Below are 16,055 nucleotides of genomic sequence, written 5' to 3' on the forward strand. Positions count from 1 at the left end.
TTGATTTTGGACTTCTGGCCTCCAGAATTTTAAGACAGTAAATTTTTGTTGTTTTAAGCACCCGATTTGTGGTACTTTGTTACGGCAGCCCTAGGAAACTGATACGGGGCCTAAGAGGATTTTTTTCTTCTAAGATTGAAATGCAGCAACAGCAAGGTGAATGTCTAAGGGTGAGTCAGAGGGAAGTGTCTGTGGGGGAAGAAACATTTATAAACTTACAATATATTTTAAAATCCCTCTATGCCTCTGTCTCTACGGCATCGTAAACAATGTCCAAAAATGCTAAATTCTCATTAAATGCCATTTATTAATACTATCAATGTGTAAACACCCAAGCCTGGGCCAGTAGCGGATGACCAACAGAACTGCTGCCTTGGTCAACTGGCCGTAGCTTGATGCTCCTTAATTTCGGTCTTGAATTGACTCTCCCAAGCACTTTTTCAAAGTTTACAAGAGGAGTAATTATTACCTGGATCCCAGTCATTTTTATATAAATGTTCTTTTCATTTGCTCCTCACATGGAGCCTTCGATCTGTTAAAAGGAGCAGTGTCTGTGGAACTAGCTCTGGGAAGGAAACTGGGCTCATTTAACTGTATCCATAGCACACACACAAAAAAAAAACCCCACAACAAATGCTCTCAAAGTAACTTTCAGGATAAAACAAAGCCAATAAAAGGAAGGAAAGTTTCCATTCAATCTGTCCCTTCACTTATAACTTGCTGTTTGTGCTGTGTCAGAGATTAAGTGTCACATCCTCCTCAGGTCCTAGTTCTCGGTCTGGACAGACAAGCACAAGGTGAACCCAGGACACACGCACTAATCTTTTTGTACGGACCCTGTGTAACTGCTGTCATTAAACAAGCATAACATCATACACAAACCCTTTTTTTTTTTTTTTTTTTTAGCCACAGTTTGCCTTCTCTCTCACAAAGAAGTAGGAGAGTAACTTCCAACTGCACAAAAGTTAGTGAAACCACTATTCCTAATGTTACTAAGAATAGGCTTCTATCAACAGAGTCCAATATTGGACTCAAAAGAAGGAATTAAAAACCATTCCTGGGTGGAGGCCTGGATTTGGCTCTGAACCTGATTCAGCCATCAATTAATAATTAATCCCAAACTCTTCTCCCTGAAGATGCTTCCAGGTTTTGCTTATTTTTGAAGATATGAGATGGTGTTAGGGTTGGTTGTCATCTTGAAGGAATGAATTCTAAAGCCTACTATTTAACTCTCACTAGACAGAGTAGAGAATAGATTATTCTTTTGTCATTTAAAATTAGGCATTAGGGACTTCCCTGGTGGCGCAGTAGTTGAGAATCCACTTGCCAATGCGGGGGACACGGGTTCGAGCCCTGGTCTGGGAAGATCCCACATGCCGCGCATCAACTTAAGCCCGTGCACCACAACTACTGAGCCTGCGCTCTAGATCCCGCAAGCCACAACTACTGAGCCCACGTGCCACAACTACTGAAGCCCGGGCGCCTAGAGCCGGTGCTCTGCAACAAGACAGGCCACAGCAATGAGAAGCCTGCGCACCGCAACGAAAAGTAGCCCCCGCTCAACGCAACTAGAGAAAGCCTGTGCGCAGCAACGAAGACCCAACACCGCCAAAAGAAAAAAAAAATTTTTTTTTAATTAAAAAAAAAAAAAAAGCAAGGGAGAAAGTTTCAATATTAAAATGTCACCATACTTCGTCACTACAAACCCTTGTGTGAAGTTCTCAAGTATTTCACAGTTCTTCTAAGAAGTCAACTTTCAGTAAACTATGCAGAGGACTGTGGTAGTAATTACCTAAATAAATCTAGAACTATGGTCTACCCCAAATCACTCATTCTTAAGACAATCAATTTTTTTTCCATTGTATATACAGTTGATTCTCATTATCTATGGTAGTTATGTTCTACAAAGTTGTGTGAACACTGAATTAATGGATACTGAACCAGTGCTCCTAAGGGAAATACCGGGTTAGGATTCTGAGAGTCTCTGGTCACACCAAATCACTCATTCAAAAATCTTTTTCTTGCAAATCAAAACTACAGTGAGGTACCACCTCACACCAGTCCGAATGGCCATCATTAAAAAGCCTACAAATAACATATGCTGGAGAGGGTGTGGAGAAAAGAGAACCCTCTTACACTGTTGGTGGGAATGTAAATTGGTGCAGTTACTATGGAAAACCAGTATGGAGGTTCCTCAAAAAACTAAAAATAGAGTTGCCATATGATCCAGCAATCCCACTCCTGGGCATATATCCAGACAAAACTATAATTCAAAAAGATACATGCACCCCTATGTTCATAGCAGCACTATCTACAATAACCAAGACACGGCAACACCTAAATGTCCATCAACAGATGAATGGATAAAGAAGATATGGGGTATATACACTGGAATATTACTCTGCCATCAGAAAGAATGAAATAATGCCATTTGCAGCAACATGGATGGACCTAGAGATTATCATACTAAGTGAAGTAAGTCAGAAAGAGAAAGGCAAATAGCATATGGTAGCACTTCTATGTGGAATCTAAAATATGATACAAATCAACATATCTACCAAACAAAAACAGACTCACAGATACAGAGAATAGACTTGTGGTTGCCAACAGGGAGGTGGGGTACGGGAGGGAAGGAATGGGAGTCTGGGATTAGCAGAGGCAAACTATTATATATAGGATGGACAAACAACAGGATCATACTGTATAGCAAAGGGAACTATATTCAACGTTCTGTGACAAACTGTGATGGAAAAGAATATATATATATATACACACACACACACACACACACACACACACACATATATATGTAGGTATATATATATATATATTTAAAAAACGGAGTCACTTTGCTGTACAGAAGAAATTAACATTGTGAATCAACTATACTTCAGTAAAATTAAAAAAAAATCTTTTTCTTTTCTTTCTGTTCTCCACACTGGATAATTTCTATTGCTCTACCTGCAAATTCACTTATTCTTTCCTTGGTCATCTCCATTCTGCTTTTAATTCCGTTAAATGATTTTAAAAAAACCACTCAGATATTATAGTTTTAGTTCTAGAACTTCAATATGGCTTTTTAAAAAAAATTGTTTCTATTTCTTTGCTGAGATTTCCTATCTTTTATTTAACTGAAGGCATATTTTTCTGTTACTTCCTTGAGGATAATTACAATAGCTGCATTAAATTCCTTGCCTGATAATTCTAACATCAGGATTATCTTGGGGTTGGTCTCAGTTAATTTTCTTTTCCACTGAGAATATGTTCCATTTTCCTGGTGTTTTATATATTGAGTATTTTGGGTTGTATCCTGGACGTTATGAATGTTACATTATGGAGACTGGACCCTGTTCTCCAATTAGTGCATTTTTTTTTTTTTTTTTTAAATCAGGTAATTATCTTGCTCGGTTTAGGGGTCAGCCAGAGATGTGGGCACACAGAATTTAGGAATCCTCTCTCTGGATCTTTCCCTTCAAGGATCCCCCCTTTCTCTCCTGTAGCTGTGGTTCCCCCAGATTCAGTCTTCTGGTTCCCCAGCCCAAAAAGACTGTGATTTCTCCACCAGTACCTCTAATGCACTGCACGCCTCCCTAGACATAACTTGCCCCTAGGCTGAAAGCCAAGAAAATGGGAACTTACTCTATACAGCGCCTCTCCTCTAAACATGGACACTCCATGAGAATCTGCCGGCTTCTGACCACTCTTCAGTGTCCTCGGCTAACTACTTACTATATTATGTCCAGAGTTCATAGTTGTTATCTGAACGAGGGCCAGTCTGGTAGGCTGTTGCTCAGTCATTACTGTCCCAGTTATTCATTATTGTCTTTGGAATGAATTTAGGAATATGGATGTCCTAAACATTTACAATTCTTAGAATAAACAAGTCACCTTGCAAAGACTTAACTTGGGAAGAGCTGGATAGTTAGGCACAATTTTCTCATGCTGCCGCCCAGCTCATCTCCTCCACGATGAGGAGGGCTGTTCTTAACTCTGAGGCCAACAGAAAGTACAGGTCTAAACATACCTCCTTCTCCTGGGTGTTCCTCATAAATTCAATTTTCAGCAAAGGTAAGGTAGAATGAGCTTAACGGGGGTTCCCTTCTGGCTTCAGGCTATACTTGGGAATCAGTGAATAAACAGATACGATCATAAGGCCAAAACAAGGCTACGCAGAGAAAATAGGTGTTTCAATAAGACAGTGAATGCTGTATTTCCCTCCAATGTGGATATTCTGGCTATTTGCAAATGGGAAAGAGGTAAAAGCTACCTCATCAGTTGGGGGTGGTAATGTCTTCCCCCTCTCTGATCCCAATCTATCTCCTGATTTTCTGGACCTCTGCCTCTTACTGGGCTCTCTGCTTTCTTTTCAAGCTGCCAGAACCACAGAGTTTCTTGGTTGGCACATCTACAAGCAACAGAGAATTCACTGAAACCTAGGATTATCTTTTGGCACTCCACAGCTTGAGAGAGAGTGATTAGAAGGAAAAAAACAAAACAAAACTTCAACAACAAGGTGGCATTTTCATTTCAGCTGTTCCTGGGGGCAAAACGGAGCAGTAAAGAAAATCTTAGATTGAAAGCTTTGTGGTTACCTCTGCTTCTCGTTAAAGTGCCCCTGATTATAATCACACCTACGATTACAAGATTTAACACACCTGGTCTCAAGGGTGCGACAGGAAGAGGAATCATACCCTCATCCCATCCCATTTCCTTTTCTTTATTCACTGAGTAAGCATGATTTATAAATTCCAGTGAGTGCAGACTAGAGGTGGTTTGGAGAACAGAGGTTTTTCATTCACATGGCTTTTTCAAAGTGGCAAAAATCTTCCATGGCCACAAATTATTTTAGTACTGGTGAGACAAGCAGTGTTGCTTTCATTGGCTACACACCGATGTGAGAAACCTGGACAGAGTTTCTTTCTATTTCTTCTCTCACTTTACTAACCAGACAGTTTGCTCTGCTATGGACACACAGATACATGCACACACACTTACTGAGTAAGGGTGTGTGCACTTAGAGTTTCTAAGATTTATTTTAAGAGTGTGGTAACTCAGATTTTAAAATAAATTTTGAAATAATTTTAGATTTACAGAAAAGTTGCAAAGACAATAGAGAATTCCTGTATACTCCTCACCCAGTTTCCCCTATTGTTAACAACTTACATAACAATGGTATATTTGTCAAGAGTTTTGTAGATCTTGACAGTGGGTAAAAAACACTGACTTTTTTTTTTAATAAATTTATTTATTTATTTGTTTATTTTTGGCTGTGTTGGGTCTTCGTTGCTGTGCATAGGCTTTCTCTAGTTGCGGCGAGCGAGGGCTACTCTTTGTTGTGGTGTGCGGGCTTCTCATTGCAGTGGCTTCTCTTTGTTGCGGAGCACAGGCTCTAGGCATGCGGGCTTCAGTAGTTGTGGCATGAGGGCTCAGTAGTTGTGGCTCACAGGCTCTAGAGCACAGGATCAGTAGTTGTGGCACACAGGCTTAGTTGCTCTGCGGCATGTGGGATCTTCCCGGACCAGGGCTCAAACCCGTGTCCCCTGCATTGGCAGGTGGATTCTTAACCACTGCACCACCAGCGAAGTCCCTGACTCTTTCTTAATTCCATTTTGTACAGCAGATTCTCAACAAGAGTAGTGTGTACCCTAAAACAAGTATCTGAGATATCAAGTTATGATCTCTATGTCCCCCACTCCTACCAAGGTCCTAGATAATTACTAGGGGATAACGCTTGTACAAAAATGGTGTCAGGAACTTGATATGGCAAAATTCTAGCATGAACAAAGCCATGTGTCTGACAAAACACTTTTCTAATGGCTTCAATGACACTTAGTTAAATACTGATGTGCCAGCCACAGACGAGCATTGTGGATGCCAGGAAGTGAATTATTAATACAAACTCTCTTTATAAAGTCAACTGGGAATGAATTTCCATTAAAATCAAGAAGAAAATTAATTTAGAGGTCACTCATTCTCAGCATACATATGGATATATAAACCTTCTTCCTGGACTGTCCACACACTGGGGAGAAATCCAGCCAAACCCACTTGGAGGAGGATTAAAAGTTTAATTTATGCAACAACTAAAATCTCATGGATTGAACTCACAGCTAGAAAGGAAACATTTGAAATGAGGCCCTTTAATGATTCTGTATGAACAATGAAATGAGTCAGGAAGACAAATCACTCAAGTTCAGGCTATAGAGGCAGGCTTGGTGCAGTCCAGCTAGCTCACCCTGGAACCTGTCCCTCTGAGGGGAACGCTGGGACCCAGAATCTCAACCTGTAAACTTGTGCCCTGGTTTTTCTGCAGTGGTTAGTGTGCAGTCTGCCTAATATGATACAGAGGAAACAGAGACTCACTGAAGATGCAAACAATACAATCTTCCTGCAAACAATACAATCCCTGCTGACTGATTCATCCGCATGAATTCACCCGGGAAAAAGGTTCAAGGCCTGCCCTGGTGAAAGGAAGACGGATAAACAGATAAAGAACAAACAGGTCGGGAATTTGCAAACGCTAAGAGACTGACGTACCTCAGTAGCTTTCTGGCTGAGTCCCCGAAGCAGCAGCACAATCACATGGACGGCAGCCCTGCGCACCTCAGCTTCATGGTCTGTTTTAGCCACAGCAACCAGACAAGCTGTTACCTGGGAGGGTGAGGGAAGAAGAAGTCAATGAAAATCAGGATTGCACAATTACCTAAAACCTTTCAACTGTGTTCCATATTCTACACATTCATCACAAACAATCTGGCTTAGAGAGGGGTGGGATGCTTCCTCATTCTCCATGAAGAGGGAGAGATATAGTGGTAGAGATCTTGATTTAGTCTGGCTTTTCTGGAAAGGGGCAAAATCTGGTTTGGAATTCAGGAGGGAGACTAGGGAGTGGGAAGGAATACAGGTATATAATAAAGGTATGGTCAAAGGTGAATATTTCCTCAAAAGTGGGAAGAACTGTTACTTGCCCCACTCTGGGGACATCAAATTGAAGGAAGAAAAAATGGTCTGAAACACAGTGGCTTCTAGGGACGGAGGACCATGGAGATTTAGCTAAGTAGGCTTCAGAGTTCAAGGTATGGCATGAATATCAACGTGCCAACTGATGAAAGTTTCAGCCCAGGGATAGAGAAATACATAAATATTCAAACTGATCTTCTTCTAGCGTGTCCAGACGTCCCGGTCCTACAATTCTAGTGTACACCCACGTGAGTTACCAGGGGCCAATTGCTGAGACTCCCTGCCTGGGCTTCTTCATTTGTGGAATGGGTCTTTCAGGGCTCATTTACTTTAGAAGACAGCTCTATAACAGAAAGGACTTAGAAATTACTTGCAAAACATGGTAATGTTTACTTGCAGATATATAGCTGATAATTATATGTCATAAAATGAGAAAATTTCTATATCCTGTACCAGCCATCCTGCCCCCACCCTGCTCCGGGTAGGCACAAAAATATTCTAAAACCTCCATAAAGAGATACCATTAGAAAACAACAACAACAAACAGCAACAAACCTTTCTGAGGCATATGTGCAAGAATGAAAAGGAAAAAACAAAAATTTTGAAAGTGTGACCAATGACAGCAAAAATCTGAAGGTAAGTCTAAATTCTTCAATTGGTCTCTCACATACTTTGTTATGTGATTTACTGTGTGAGTGTATATCTTGGCCAACTGTGGAAGGCTTTCTAACCATGATAAGAAAATAGCCAGATTGTGTGCTTGGGAACATGTATAAATACATATTATGTTTAAAGAATGGTTTTTTAAAAGGTTTAAAAAAAGAATACAGGCACAAATGAGGAAATAGGCTTGTGCAGAAATTTTAACTATGCAGGTTGTATTTTTCACAGCTTTCAAACAGTTGGGCATAGTTCAAAGTGTCTAATTAATCAGTGATGGCAAAGGGATTAGAAGAAGTAGCTTGTTCTTAAATATAATTGCATCTGTGATGCACTGGCATTTAATCAAGTTGTACATCTATTAGACAAACTTGACGCTTACAAGTGAAGGGAAATCCCAGAAAAGCTCAACTCTTTGGGGGCTGTTTTTCAGTAAGACCCAGCAAGCTGCTTCTGCTTTTGACCTGGAACCCTGACTCGAGGTCATCTGTGGCTTCCATGCCTCTGGCATTAACAGTAGAAGCAATTCAGTCCTAGGAGGAGCCCCTTGGGTGACCTCCAAACAGGCAACAATATAATAGGTACCTCCACTTGCAGGCTTAGCATTTAAGAGGTAAGAGCTGAAATCAGAGAAACAAGTTAGAGCTAGGTCTGAGTCCTTCCTGACACATAAAAGTTTAGCTTATTCAGTCTGATAACTAAAGTATGAAAGCCAGCCCAGGGCCATGTAATGCTCAGACTCCCCCAAGCCTTTTGCCTGCTTCCCTCTAGGTTTAGTTTTGGGCCCGTGTTTCCACATTTGGCGGGCAAAAGCCTCCGAGCCTGGAATCCCACCGGTGCCCAGCTTTGCCACCTCTGTTCTGCCTCACTATGCTGGTGGGCCATGCTTCTGCCTCAGGGCTCAGTGTAGCACCAGCTCTGACTGTCGGGCATTTATTCCACAATCAGGAGAGGCAGAAGCATCCTGGCTGGAAAAGGGCCTCCCCTGCAAGGCCAGTCCTTGAATCCCAGGGCCACCCTGCAGGTGTGACTGAGAGGAGCTGGTTGTTACAAGCCTTACTGAGATCAGCTGGAATGGCCTCCTACTCTTAGTGATTTATGCACCAGATTGTACCACGTCCGTCTGCAATCAGCCATCCAGGACAATCAAGAAGAAGCCTGTGAACAGAAGAGTTCCTGGACCTTCCTCAACACCTCTGTCACAGGATCAAATCCCATGAAAGGAATAATGTTCGGTTGTGCAAAATGTTTTTAAAGCATCAGAATTTTAATATGGTCTTGCAGATATCATTGAGAGATAAGAAGAGCCTTCTGTTCAGGTCAAGCTCCCACAACCAACTCGTAACGTTGCTCTCCTACAAGCCAGTGGGGTAGACTCCTCGTCAAACACCAGAAGCGGGGAGGTCGCATGGCCGCTCTCTTCTAACTGTCCAGTCTGAACAAGTCGCCCCCATGGCCAGTCTCTCTCACCTCCAAGCCCAAGGACATACTCAACACTGCCTTCCACCCCCGCCTAAAAGCTTTGGCGGATAGCTAGATGATGTAAGGTCTTTACTAATGTATGAATTGGAAGTCTTCCCAAAGGGCAGAAACCCATTCCATGGGATCTTCATGTTACCTGCCCTAAGGGTCAATGTACCTATTCTAGTAAACCAAACTATGGAAGGACTTTTTTTATTGGCTAAATTATATAAATCATATCCATTTCTGAAAGCCATGCAGAGACAAAAATGACGACTGCTTTGGAAACACTAAAGGTCAGTTTAAGCAATTTGACACTTGATAGGAGCCAACAGAAATACAGAAAACATCACTCCCCAAACAGCTGGCATGCACCAAGCATAATCAGAAATATAAATAAAGATAAAACAAATGGCAAGAGTACCAAAAACCAACTTTGGAAAATTCCAGAAGAGAGGTAGCAGAATTGAGGTATCAAGAAAGCATGATTTCAACTTTCCAGCTGCACCTTCATCCCTTTCCCTAAAATTTCCTGCTAAAATTCAGTCAGTCTGCTAACTTGTTCTAAACTAGACCATCTGTCCTTCTATTTTGTAAACTAAGAAACTTTACCAGCAAAGGCAGGGTGGCCTCTAATTCCCGCATGCTTTGCTTTACCTGATGTGGGGGACTTCCCTGGCGGTCTAGTGGTTAGGACTTTGCCTTCCAATGCAGGGGGTGAGGGTTCGATCCCTGGTCTGGGAGCTAGGATCCCACATGCCTCAGGGCCAAAAAACCAAAACATAAAATGAAGCAATATTGTAACAAATTCTATAAAGACTTAAAAACAAAAAACCTGACGTGGAACAGAACCGTGGTGGCTCCGTTCGCTTCCTTGAGGTTTCCCAGGACATCTACCTGAGCCCTCATCTCAGTGCATGAGGCCTGTCACTTAGGAAACTGCACTGATTGTGGCAAATCTGGTAATCAATTCAGATCATTTAGTGGATCAGAGGTGATAGCTCTGCATCAGACCCCAAAGCTCGGGTTCGTGGAATTCTGGGCACTACCTTACAAGTGGCTTGCTCCTGCACTTGTCACCTGGGGCGTATCTTATTTGCTGTACCGGGGATGGGCCTCTCGCTGTGGTTTGCTTAAATCATATTTACTTTTCATGGAGAACGATAAAGATGAAAGAGCCTATCAAGATTTGGTTTTAAGCAATACAGTTCTTGACAAGAACAAGGAGAAATCGGAGAACAATAATAATGCTCTCCAAACAGGTTAAATCTTGACATCAACAGAGAGGAAAAACCTGAATTCCCAGTACAGAGACTGTGGAAGGGTTGGTCCTATCCCTTACGTTCCTTCCCTACCAGCAAGCACTGTCATGGCACAGACAGGGCCCAAGTCTGGACCACCCAACAGGGAGGACAGCTTTCTTCAGATGCCCAAGAACCACAGCTATGACCCCCAGATCAGATCACATCAGAAGAGCCTATGGTGGCTGGTTTGTTCAATTTTACATCAAAACAAGTTACACTTCCCCTCTTTCTCTGCCTGGCTAACACTTGATCAATGTGACTTTCTTGCTGTCAGGTAAACCCTGACAGTTTACCTGAGGGTCCCAGCTCCGTGTTCCCTCAGCACCTTGGGCTTGTCCTAGGAGATCACTCTAGTCCACTGTTTATTTATTCCTCTGTGTTTCACACTCTACTGAGATTTCCTTGGGGGAAGAGATTGGGCCCTTTGTCTGTGTCCTCTAACATACCTGGCACATGACAAACACTCACGAAGAAGAATTCCTTCAGTTTGCAGCCAAAGACAAGTTTCCCCAGAGTTAAAGCTCCTTTTCCACCAGTACACACTGAGGCCAAGCATTTCTGAGACTACAAGAGACTTCAAGAGTTTTCATGAGACACTGAAAGAACTGTCGTAGAAGAAGACACAATGATCTTTCAAAATAAGTTAGATCATTTCATTCCTCTGCTTTGGCTTCCCATCTCACTCACAGTAAAAGCCAAAGCCCAGAATGTTTTCTCCCCATGGATCTGCCTGGATCAGCTCCTGCTCCCTTCATGGCTCTGCTTAAGTCACTAATCAGTGAAGCTTTTCCTGTTCATCCAAGTTCACATACAATAGCAAACTCCCTCCATGTCCCTTGCCTTACTAGATTCATCTCCTTAGCACTTACTCCATCTGACACAGTATGTATTTGTTTACACACTTGCTTGTTAGTTACCTAACTCTCCTCTCTAGAATGTCAGCTCCACGAGGACAGGAACTTCACTGTGTTCAGAGCTGGATCCCCCCCATCTAGCATAAGGCTTGGTTGTAGTCTCATAACTGGCACAGAGTAAGTGCTCAGTAAGTATTTGTCAAATGAAAAACAAATGAATGAAGAATTACTTAAAAGCCAGGCCAAATATCCCACTTTTTCAATGAGAATGGACAAGAGTGGTCTGACTACAGGAGGACTCAATGGCTGAAATACTACGACTGTCAGGTGTCCAATCATGTTCAAACTTGCAGTCCACCCAAGGCAGCTCGTTTGGCACTGATGACATGGCAAGTGTGGGATGCTACATAAGAAGGAACATCTAAAAAGAAGAGACAGAAATTATGTGGGATGGAAACACCTGGTTTTTCAAATCAGCGGGAATATACTGTCTTCTGAAGTTTCACTGCCAAAAGCAAGTGCTATTAAAACAGAGCTACATGACCCTTCCTGTCAGTAGCTTTTCTCACATGGCAACTCCCTTCTTTTTCAAGGGCACAAAAGTAATCTTATAAACGAATTGAAACATTTATTGAGAGACAATATAGAGGAGTGGTTAAGAGCACAGATACAGGAACCAACTGCCTGCATTCAAATCCCAACTTTGCCACTTCCAATCGGCATGAACTTGGCAACTGATTTAATTTCTCTGTGCCTCAGTTTCCTCTTTGAGGATTGGATCAGCTGACTTACGTAAGGCACTAAGAAGAGTGTTAAGTGCTTGCTATGATTACTATTTTTTTTTGGCCACACCACGCAGCATGCGGGATCTTAGTTCCCTGACTAGGGATCGAACCCACGCCCCCTGCAGTGGAAGCGCGGAGTGGACTGCTAGGGAAGTCCCAATTACTATTTTTAAAACATGTAGGAACTAGTCTTCCCAAGTAAGCCTTATCTTCCTCTTCCTTCAATATTAATCAGTAAACACTTACTGAGTACCTACTCTATGCCAAATGCTGTGTTCGGCGCTAGGCGGTATACAAAGGTAAATAAAGACTGGTTCTGTCCTTGTTGTGCTCACAATTATTAATGATGATAAACACTCCTGGGATTGACGTTACAGAGTGTCCAGGTCTCTAGAAGTGGGGCAGGGTCACTGGACAAGGGGTTTGCCTGACAGGTGCCCCCAGGGCAGCAGCTCCTCACATTCAATTCTAAGGTTGAAACAAAAGGAAGGATTCTCTCTTTGTGTTAGCACCCATGGTAAGCAAACAGTCTACTACCTATTCATACTTCATTTCTGAGGGCTTAATAAGCAACGCTCAATTCTCGCCGTGAGCCAGAAGGCTGTAAAGCTAACAAGGCCCTTCATCATGTAGCCTCTGCCTGCTCTCTTGTTTCAGACCTGCTACCAGCTAACCGCTCGCCCCACCCCTTCACTCTAACCTTTTGGATCTTCCTATAGTTCTTCAAACATGTCAGGCTGTCCCACACCACAGTGCCTTTGCACAAGCTGCTCCCTCTGCTGAAATGCTCGCCTCTGCTTTTTTGGGCTACCTAATTTCTACCTGTTCTCCAGATTCAGCTCTAAGAGTCTCTTCCTCCAGCACGTCTTTGACAACACCCAAACCTGACTGAGGGGCTCCTAACATGTGCTCCCACAGCGCCCAGCGCAATTAACTGGACTGTAGCTGTAATCATTGCCGTTTGTATCTCCCACAGGTTACCCACGCCCAGGAGACAAAGGAGTTTCTTTCGGGTTTTGTATTCCTGGCCTGTAACAAAGGGGCCTGGAACACTGCAGGTGTTCAGTAAATGTATGACTGAGGACATTTGAAGGACACTGGTTACCCCTGTTCTCATCTCCTTGCTGTCCATCCTCATCACTGTCATCATCAGCTCCCTTCAAATGACCAAAATGCTCCTTAAAGAAAAATCTTAATACAGAAAAGTAAAATTTCTTCACTCAAAAATCACCTTCTCAATGGGGCTTACCTTGACTACCCCATTTAGACTGCAACCTCCCCTCCACCTAATGCTATAATCCTGGTCACCCTTACTTGCTCTACCTTTTCTTATTTTCCACAGAACTTATCATTGTCTACCATGCTATATATTTGAATATGTATATCACTTACTGTCTGTCTCCTCTCCCTAGAACGTAAGCTCCATGCAGGTGGGAATCACTGTCCATTTTGAAGAATGATATGTTGTAGGTGTCCAGAGTGCTGCTTGGCGTATAGTAGGCTCTCAGTAACAATTGTTGAATAAATCACTGTATTACTCATATACATTATCCCTACATCCTTGTAACAATCCTGCATTATAGATATTTTAATCCCATTTTCTAGGTCAGGAAACCAAGCCCAGAGTCTAGGTCATCTGACCAAGTGAACACAGGTAAGTGGGTGGTGGGACAGGGCCTCATTTATTCCCATCCCCAAGTGTGCTTGGAAATTTGGTTCTCTTTCAACAGGTCAAGTGGTCTCCAGAAAGATGATACTTCTTAAATGTTACCAAACCTGCTTTAGCTCAATCTTTCTAATTAACCAAACCAAGAAATTTTTCCAACACTTTCAGCAGGAAATCATATGCCACCAGCGTGCAACAGTTTCCTTAAGAGAGAGAAAGGAAAGAAGATCTAGGAACTCAAAAAGAAATACGGTCTCAGTTTTTTGGTTCAGAGAAGATCATGATGTCAGGCATAGTTTGAGTTCATTGGCTTTAGAAAATGTATGGGATACTGTCAAATCTGAGCTGATTCACTTGGAGATCTGGGGGAAATTTTTATTCAGCTCATGGCCATGTTTAAAAAAACTGGGGGATGCTTATGCAACTTTGTGAATACACTAAAAACCACTGAATTATACCCTTTAAGTGGGTGAATTGTATAGTATGCGAATTCTATCTCTGTTATTAATAATAATATTTGGGTTTGGTTCAGATCATGGTCCATGAGTTTGTTTCAGTTCATGGTTTATGGTTCACTTTGGGTTGAGCCATGTGAACAGATCAAATAAACAGAGAAAAAAAATGTGGGAACCATTTCAAAATATGACCCAGATTATTTATAACAGACTGAAATCTTTAGCTGCTATAACCAAATAGACCTGCAAAGTCCTTAAGTGTTACAAGTTAATACACTAAAGAATAAGAGATTTGCAAAGTGCCATCCAAAACAAAAATCAGGCGCCCAATGGTTCATGTATATTAGAGCACTGAAAGGTTTTAAGTTGGTAGTAATCATTGTTTCTAAGTTATAAAAAACAGATACAGAAAGTTGGGCATAGGGCTGTGTCCCTCGAGTTAGAGTTAAAGGAGAGGAGGACTTCCCTGGTGGTGCAGTAGTTAAGAATCTGCCTGCCAGTGCAGGGGACACGGGTTTGAGCCCTGGTCCAGGAAGATCCCACATGCCGCGGAGCAACTAAGCTCGTGTGCCACAATTACTGTGCCTGGGCTCCAGAGCCCGCGAGCCACAACTACTGAGCCCACGTGCCACAACTACTGAAGCCTGCATGCCTAGAGCCTGAGCTCCACAACAAGAGAAGCCACCACAATGACAAGCCCGCGCACTGCAACGAAGAGTAGCCACAACTAGAGAAAGCCTGCACGCAGCAACGAAGACCCAACGCAGCCAAAAATAAATAAATAAATAAATAAAATTTTTTTTTTAAAAAAAGAGGAAACAACTGATGTATAACTTTGCTAAAAGTCCTAAGTTGAAAATTAACAATGAGTAGCCTTTATAATCAATTAAACAAAGCATATAAAGCTCAGGAGTCAGGCAATACCATAAATTCAAGCATATGTATACATCCATGAGCATGTTTCTCTGCTTGTTGATAAGACACAATCACCAAACACTGAAGAAAATTCCTTCTCAGTAGATACTTAAGATTTGATGTTCAACATGGTCAGCCCTAGGATACCGAATAATGTGAAAGAAGCCAGTAGTACAAAGTTACTAAGTTTTTGTTCTTGTAAACTTATGTGCTCTATATGAAAAATCTAGTCTCTCATAAATAATAAGGTAATATAAACTGTATTTTATTTACGTATTTATAATTTATAAGCCATCTTCTTCCTTAAAGATTTAAGATGGTGAAGCCCACTGAGTAAAAAGACACCTGGCAACATATTAACTAGTCTTCTTTTGCCCATCATCATCTTTAAATAGCAGAGTGTCTAGTACATAGTATGTACTTTAGACATATGTTCATATATTGATGACTAAGTAAACACAAGGGCAAAGATAAAATTTAAGAGGCTAAAGAAAGATATTCATAGAGGACAACAGTGCAATGTACCTTTCACTAAATCTTTTTTTTTTTTAATTTTTATTTATTTATTTATTTATTATTTTTGGCTGTGTTGGGTCTTCGTTTCTGTGCGAGGGCTTTCTCTAGTTGCAGCGAGTGGGGGCCACTCTTCATCGTGGTGCGCGGGCCTCTCACTGTCGCGGCCTCTCTTGTCACTAAATCTTAAACTCTAAAACCAGTTTAAACCTTAAACTCTGAACACTGGAGATGTGTCCAGTGCCAACATCTTGTATGGCTATTATTTTGGCTGCTCATTTATCCTTTACCTACTATGTACCAGGCACTGGGTATAAGGCAGTGAACAAAACATGGAACTTAATTACTCTTTTCTAGTAAGACCCCATCTCCCTGAATACAAGGCACCTCCAACCGAAGAGGGCCAATTAGATTATGTATTTGCCTGAGAGTTTTCTGTAAACAGAGATGAGACTCACAGATGGCCCAGAAAACTAGGGTAA

General features: G+C 41.9%; 1 protein-coding gene across 1 annotated transcript in view; it reads right to left on the minus strand.

Annotated features, from left to right (window-relative positions):
- Window positions 1-16,055, minus strand: part of TANGO6 (transport and golgi organization 6 homolog) — a 178,756-nt gene that overhangs the window by 23,318 nt on the left and 139,383 nt on the right. Inside the window, exon 17 of the mRNA XM_061174498.1 lies at window positions 6,538-6,651. Within this exon, the coding sequence (XP_061030481.1) occupies window positions 6,538-6,651 (114 nt within the window). The remainder of the gene's footprint in view (window positions 1-6,537; window positions 6,652-16,055) is intronic.

This window comes from Eubalaena glacialis, chromosome 18 (genome assembly GCF_028564815.1).
Source record: "Eubalaena glacialis isolate mEubGla1 chromosome 18, mEubGla1.1.hap2.+ XY, whole genome shotgun sequence".
NCBI classification, from domain to species: Eukaryota; Metazoa; Chordata; class Mammalia; order Artiodactyla; family Balaenidae; genus Eubalaena; species Eubalaena glacialis.